The following is a 6,806-nucleotide window of genomic DNA, read 5'->3' as shown; positions in this document are numbered from 1 at the left end:
AGATTTTGCTATTACTTTTTCTGGTGGTTGATCTTTATCAGAGCAAGGAGTGCCAAGAGACGGAAGACAACAATGAATCCAAGGACAGCAAGGGTGTTGGTGGCGGCGTCGTCGTACTTCATTTCGTACACCAACTCGATGAAGTCTTTCATAGTAGCTTGTGGCTTTCCAATTTGGGCCAGGATGAACGGTGGAAAGTCGTGGATGACACCGCAACCCATGCCTTGTCCAGCGTCGCATTTGGCAAAGACCGATGCGGTCATGGCCGCCAAGCTGTACTTTTGCGGTGTAACATGGTATAGCCATCGGTACCCCGCTGGAATGGAGCTGCTGGGGGGGTTAAAACCCATGAAGAGGAAGAAGATCGAGTTGATGAGGATGCCAAGGAGCGTGGCGACTTCCACACGCGGCGCGGCGTACGCGGTGAGTTGGCCCATGTACACGTTCATGAGCACCATCAAGCTCAAATTGAGGCCGTAGAAGAGAGCGTCCAGAAACGTGCCTTGGAACCCCACGAAGGGGTAAAAGATGGCAGTGAACAAGAACGAGTTGAAAAACACGTACGGGAGCTCGGCCACGGTGGCGCCAACAAAGTACCACACAGCGCTGTAGGTCTGGGACGCGCGTTCGCGGTAGAACGACTCGCGCTCTTCCGTTGCCAGGGGCAGGACGCTATTGAATGAAAGCAGACTCAGGAACAGCGCCGTGATGAAAATCACACCCGCGCCGCCGTTCGCCCCCGCAAACGTGTTGTAGTTGATTTTGCAAAAGACCGCGCCAAACAACACAGCCAAGAAGACTGCAATCACGAGGCGGGTCCAGTTGTACGACGCGGTACGCCAATACATGCGCATGAAGCGCTGGACGAGCAATCGACATTGTATTCCCCACGGCGCTGCCCGCTTCTTTTTGAACGTCAGCTCACCATACGCGCTGGACGGAGAGGCGACTTTGGCGACGGCAGAATTGAGCGCTTGGAACTCTGGGCTTTGCTGAAACACTCGGACAAAGTCGATTTCGGCACTGGCCGGGGACTTCACTTCCACCCCCGCTCCAATACATTCGAGCATCCATGTCGCCGGGTTGGCCCCTTCGACGAGGGGAGGCAAAGCTGCGTCAACGCGGGAAAAGTACTCGATCAGATGGATCGATTGCGGCCCCAAGTCGCCAAAAAATACGGTCTGACCACCGCGCTGGAGCAGGAGCAGGCGGTCGAACATTTCAAACACTTCGGTCGACGGCTGATGGATCGTACAGACAACCGTCCGGCCCGTGGAGGCAATGCGTCGAATGCCTGACATGACGATCTTGGCGCTGCGAGCGTCGAGCCCACTCGTGGGTTCGTCCAGAAAGAGGACGCTCGGGGCCGCCGCCAACTCGACACCAATTGTCAACCGCTTCATTTGCTCGACGGAACTGCCACGGATGATCGTGTTTCCGAGAGTGGTCAGGTCCAACATGGCCAAACACTCTTCGACAAACGCCAGTTTGGTCGCGGTCGAGACTTCGCTCGGCTGACGGAGCATGGCACTAAACGTCAACGCTTCTCGAAACGTCGCGCTCTCGCTATGAATGTCCATTTGTTCGCAGTACCCCGTGCACCGCTGCATCGCCAAGTCCGTTGCGGGATACCCGTTGAGCAAGATGCTGCCCGTGATGGTGCCTTCCGTCTTTCGGCCGGCAATCACGTCCATGAGGGTTGTCTTTCCAGCACCAGTCGACCCCATGAGCGCCGTGATCGTCCCCGGAAGCGCGTACCCAGTCACGCTGGTGAGTAAGTGCAGGTCCGGCTCACCTTTCTTGGGGTTGGGGACAACGTACCCCAAGTTCTGAAACGCCACCGTGACCGGAACAACGTCGATGGTTGGGATGGTTGGAGCGAGCGTCGTTTTTGACGCAATCGCCACATCCTGCGGCGTCGCGGGCATCTCCACGTACATGCCAGCGTCGTCATCGTCATTCAGCGTTGTAGAGGCATCAGGCGTGAGGGTGACGGGGGCGTTGCTGTGGCCATGGCCGTGGTGGCGCTTGAACTCGAGAACGACAAAAGACAAGGTCGTAAAGAGGAAATAGCACAGGGCCATAAACGCCATGCCGTATCCAATCCACTTGGTATCCGTGGGGAAGTCAAACAGGCGCAACTGAGCGTCACCCATGATAAAGTTGAACGCACGCTTGTAGTTGACTCCTTTGTATTGGTGGACTTGAAACTCCGGGGCCGTGTACTGGTTGATGGCAAGCGCCCGCATGACCCATGCGATCGGGTTGATCCAGAACAGCCACATAAAGTACGTTGGAATGTCCTTCTCTACAATGATGAACCCTCCAAACAAGATGAACACGACGACGGACATCATGGCTGCCGGCTTCGCGACATGCAGGTCCGGTGACACGCTCCCGAGGAAGAAAAACCAGGCCGAGAACGCAAAGCTGACGAGGAACAGCATCGCCATGTATGTCAAGTATGCGGCCGCATCGTTGACAAAGCCAGCGATCCAGTACATGATGTTGCCAAACACAAGCGTCTCGACCACAGCAAATGGGATTTGCGACACCGAGTGCGCCACGACAAAGCTCAGCGTGCTGTAAAAGTTGGCGTCGCGCTGCTTGTAGAAAATGTGGCGGCTGTCGAGGATGGCGGGAAGGTTTGGGACTTGGGACACGATGAAGAACAAGAGAGATTGAAACGTCACGCCAATCACGACCTGTGGCAGCTGGGGATCCATTTGGTAAAAGCTGCTCCCGTACAGCAGTCCCATCATCAACGTCATGATGACCCGAGAGATGATGAACGCGCGGTTCCGAAGCAGCACGGTCAACTGCCGTTTAATGAGCAGCACCACGCTTGACGTAAATGAGTTGTAAAACATAGGTGTCACATGCATATCGTTGGTCGCAAAGGCCAAGAGCTGCGGGCTCGTCGGGCCGACGACGTACTCGAACATCGCGTGGTACGTGTAGGATTTCTGGAACAGATCGGCGTACTCGCTTGGGAGGCGGGGAACTCCCGTCCTGAAAACGTACTGGTCCTGCTGTGGCGTCCCCAAGTCGAGCAAAAAGTCGGCCACGTCCCTTGTCGGCGGACACTTGAACCCCATCGCTTCAAAGTACGCCAACGCGGCGGCACGCGGGCCATGGTACATGACAAAACCTTGGTTGAACAAAATCAAGTCGTCGAAAAGGTCAAATACTTCGGGGGCGGGTTGCAGCAGCGCGACAACAATCGTCTTCTTCAAATGGCGGGACGCGCTTTGCTGAGCCTTGATGATGTCGTATGTGGCCGCCGAGTCGAGACCAGTGCTGATTTCGTCCAGCAGAGAGACTGGTTTCATGCCAAAGCCCATTTCTCCAATGGTCACGCGCTTGCGCTCGCCGCCAGATACACCACGTAGCATCGCGCTCCCGAGGACCGTATCCTTGCAATTTGTCAGCCCAAGTTGCTGCACAACCACGTCAGGGTAGACCGCGTACAGCGCTTGAATGATCCGAACAGCCACTGCATTGTCATCGTCTGCCCCGTTGACGAGGGCATCGAGGACATGGCGCGGCACGACCGCGCCGCCGCTGCATTGATGTGCAAATTCAAGAGTTTCTTGTACATTCAGAGTGTGGTAGTGGTGATCGCGCTGACCCGTGTACGAGACAAACTGCGGCAGGCGATCGACCAACTCCGCTTTCGTTCGGCTGTTGTACGTGATGACGCCGTCCACCTTGGAGGACTTGGAGACGGGGAAAATGCCCGCCAATGCTTGCATGAAGGACGACTTGCCAGAGCCGGGTTGACCAAGCACAAGCGTCATCGTGCTTGGCTTCAGGACGCCCGTGACTGGGTGAACAATGGTCTTGGTCCTGGTGTGTTTGGCCCTGCAGAGGCCGAGGAATGACTTCATGGCGTGGTTCCACAGCGTCGGCAGCTCGTGTTTGCCTTCTTTGGATGCCAGGACGAGTTCGGCAGTGATGGACAAGTCATGGAATCGAATCTCGACTTGGGGCAGGTCATGGCCCAACGCTTTCTCCATCGACCGGGACACAGTCGTGTGGAACGTTTCCGTACCTTCGGCCAGGAACCCCTCGGCGGATATCATGGGTGAATCTCGCTTCATCTACGCAAATGCCGGAATGATGCGATGCTGCCGTCTCATGCCGTCACCAGCCACGCGTGATTTCGATTCACCCGAGGCATTGTCATCATTCACATTATTCGTGGGAGATCCCAGAGCAATTTTTTTAAACTAGGAGGACCTTCCATGTATGCAACACAGACATGATCGAGATCAGAGCATTGCGTCGGTCGGTGTCAGCCAGAGTTTCTCCAGCGCTCTATTAGCGTGGAAGAGAAAGGTAGTACGGTGTGGGCGACGAGCCGCTTACGCTTGGTGGATCTTGGAGTGGTTCTATTGGACTAGCACGGCACCAATATGACATTCCATGTAGCAGCTAGCTGACGTAAACTCCTTGTCAAACGAATTCCCCCTTTGGGTGACAGCTGGAACGTGCCCATGATTTCGACATGAACAGGCAAAGTAATCGGCGGTGCGGACACCGACCTCGCTTGCAAACATGCTTCCTTACGACTTTCGTCCTGCGTTCCCACGTACGATGAAGAGGGTGGCTTCCTGCCTGGCCATGAATGGAATGACCTACCAAGCTCACCCTCGTCCCAACGGATTGCGAGATCACGTCAGGTGTATATGCCGCACATAACGACGACGTGGCTTCACGGTAGTAAAGTAGGAATCAGTCGTAAGCAGCACTTTTTCTCCTGCCCAGCCGATGTTGCCATCGTCGGCAATACACCAGACATGGTTCGATGGCCGGGCATCCATCAAATTGGAGCAGCCGAGAGCGACAAACTCCGGACCACCTCGTCGGTGGATCTCGATCCAGTGACCCTGTAAAGACGGCATGCAGGGGGATTGGGGGACCGACGGCTTGCAATGCACATGGACGCTCCAAACACGATGAACCGAATGCGTATACTACTTTGTGTCATTGCGTGGGGCCGAGGCTACGACGGTGTTCAATGTGGGCTCGCGTGTGCCAGCCCACACGCGAAATGCGCATGAAGGCACGCCTTGCAACTCGCTGTGCACAAGGATCAGTTCTCATACACGGCCTCGGCAACGACATTGGCAATATCGAACCGTCTACTCGCATATTCCACAGCAGACCACTTGGTCACTCGTCTCGAATGCACATCGTATATTGGAATCGTTGATTCGTTTTCCTGAGAAGCAGCTCACCATGTAGCACTTGTCTATGTGTGGCGCACTGTGTAACAAGTGTCGGGAGCCTCAGCCACTGCCACACTCGTGGTGAAAAGCCACTCTGAAGCGTCGACGAGCACCGCACAACGATTCCGCATTCATGGACTCGTCAGCAACTTGTCTCCGTCTTGGCTACGCCGACGAATGACATGATTTGACCGTTGTCATGTGCTGCAAGGGCCAGAAGCTGCCACGACGACTTGGCCAAGGACCCCATTTGGTGTGCTGGAACTTGGCGTTGACGTAAATACACGAACGGAGGGACTGACCCTCGAGTGTTGTTCGCCGCCAAGCGATGAAACGAACGGGTTACAAGAAAACCAAAAGTTGCAAAGCTATACCGAGACCAAACCATGTTTAGTGAGATTCATCCGTCGCCACATTAGACTGCGGCCGACGTGACACTACCATCCGACTTGGTCGCGCCCTTGCTGCTCTTCAAGTAGCACACGCCATACGCATACGAGAACGCCTTGCAGCCGGCCGTGTTGCGGCACACGGCGCAGCAGTCCTCGGCCGCCTCGGCCGACACGTTGCTGATGTCGTTGCCGACGAAATCCATGTTGACTTCCAGCGGCTGGCACTTGTACACTCGCGCCGAGTGCACGTTCGCCTTGTGGAAATGTCCGCGGCGCATGCCCTTGAGGTAGCACACGCCGTTGAACCAGCTGTACGCATTGCACTTGTCGTTGGCTTTGCACGCGCCGCAGCACGAGTCAGGAGCCCCCGCGACGTCGGCAATGTCTTCGCCGCTAAAATCCGTGTTCGCTTCCACTGGGAGGCACGTCGGTGTACTACCGGCAGCGGCGAACGCCGCGCGAGACCCGAACGATACCACCTTCCCGCCCTGCTTCGACTTCAGCCAGCACGTACCGCTGTTGTAGTCTGTCCAGACGTAAAAGTTGCATCCGGGGGTGCCCGAGCATTCGGCGCAGCAGTCCTTGAATTGCCGAGACGACACCGATCTGATGTCATTGCCTGGAAAGTCGTAGTTGGCTTCAGCAGGCGTGCAAAGGTCGGGATCCGGCAACGGGGGCGTCGTCGACGGGGCAGCGGTTGTCGTTGTGGGGTTTATCAACACCGCCGACTTGACGCCTACGCTTGTGACCTCGACGCCCACTTCCGACTTTAACCAGCAGGTCCCGCCGTTGTATGACGACCACACAAACAATTTGCATCCAGGGGTGCCGTCGCAATCAGCGCAGCAATCTCCCGCATTCGCACGATTCGTATTGGCAAGGTCAAAGCCGGCGTAGTCCACATCGTCTTTGATGGACGAGCACTTGGACGGGACGGGAGCGATAGTCGAACGAGTCGTGGTTGGGGCAGCGGTGGTAGGCGCCGCAGTTGTGGGCTTCACGGTCGAGGGCGACGGGTCCTGGGCGACAGCGTCCTTGGGAAGGAGGGTCTTGCTACGCAACATGTCGACAATGTACGAAATCTTGATGGCGTAGTTGGAGCCGTAGTCGGCCGTGGAAGCCTTGCAGCCACCGCAGTTGTGGAGGCCGATAACGGTGTTCGTTTTTGCGGCCATGAGAG

The 6,806-nt window shown here is 56.2% G+C and overlaps 2 protein-coding genes across 2 annotated transcripts in view; both read right to left on the bottom strand.

Annotated features, from left to right (window-relative positions):
• Positions 1-4,175, bottom strand: H310_03471 (hypothetical protein). The gene has a single exon (XM_008867342.1). The coding sequence runs from the start codon at positions 4,101-4,103 to the stop codon at positions 12-14; it is 4,092 nt and encodes a 1,363-aa protein (XP_008865564.1). The 5' UTR covers positions 4,104-4,175; the 3' UTR covers positions 1-11.
• A 1,474-nt stretch (positions 4,176-5,649) lies between these two features.
• The window catches only part of H310_03470 (hypothetical protein), a gene marked incomplete at both ends in the record, with an annotated part of 2,766 nt that continues 1,609 nt past the window's right edge, over positions 5,650-6,806 (bottom strand). Inside the window, one exon of the mRNA XM_008867341.1 lies at positions 5,650-6,747. Coding sequence (XP_008865563.1) covers positions 5,650-6,747 — 1,098 coding nt within the window. The remainder of the gene's footprint in view (positions 6,748-6,806) is intronic.

Source organism: Aphanomyces invadans (genome assembly GCF_000520115.1).
Source record: "Aphanomyces invadans strain NJM9701 unplaced genomic scaffold supercont1.5, whole genome shotgun sequence".
NCBI classification, from domain to species: Eukaryota; Oomycota; class Saprolegniomycetes; order Saprolegniales; family Verrucalvaceae; genus Aphanomyces; species Aphanomyces invadans.
Note: the sequence above shows the minus strand (reverse complement) of the source record. Positions and strands in the feature narration are given on the sequence as shown.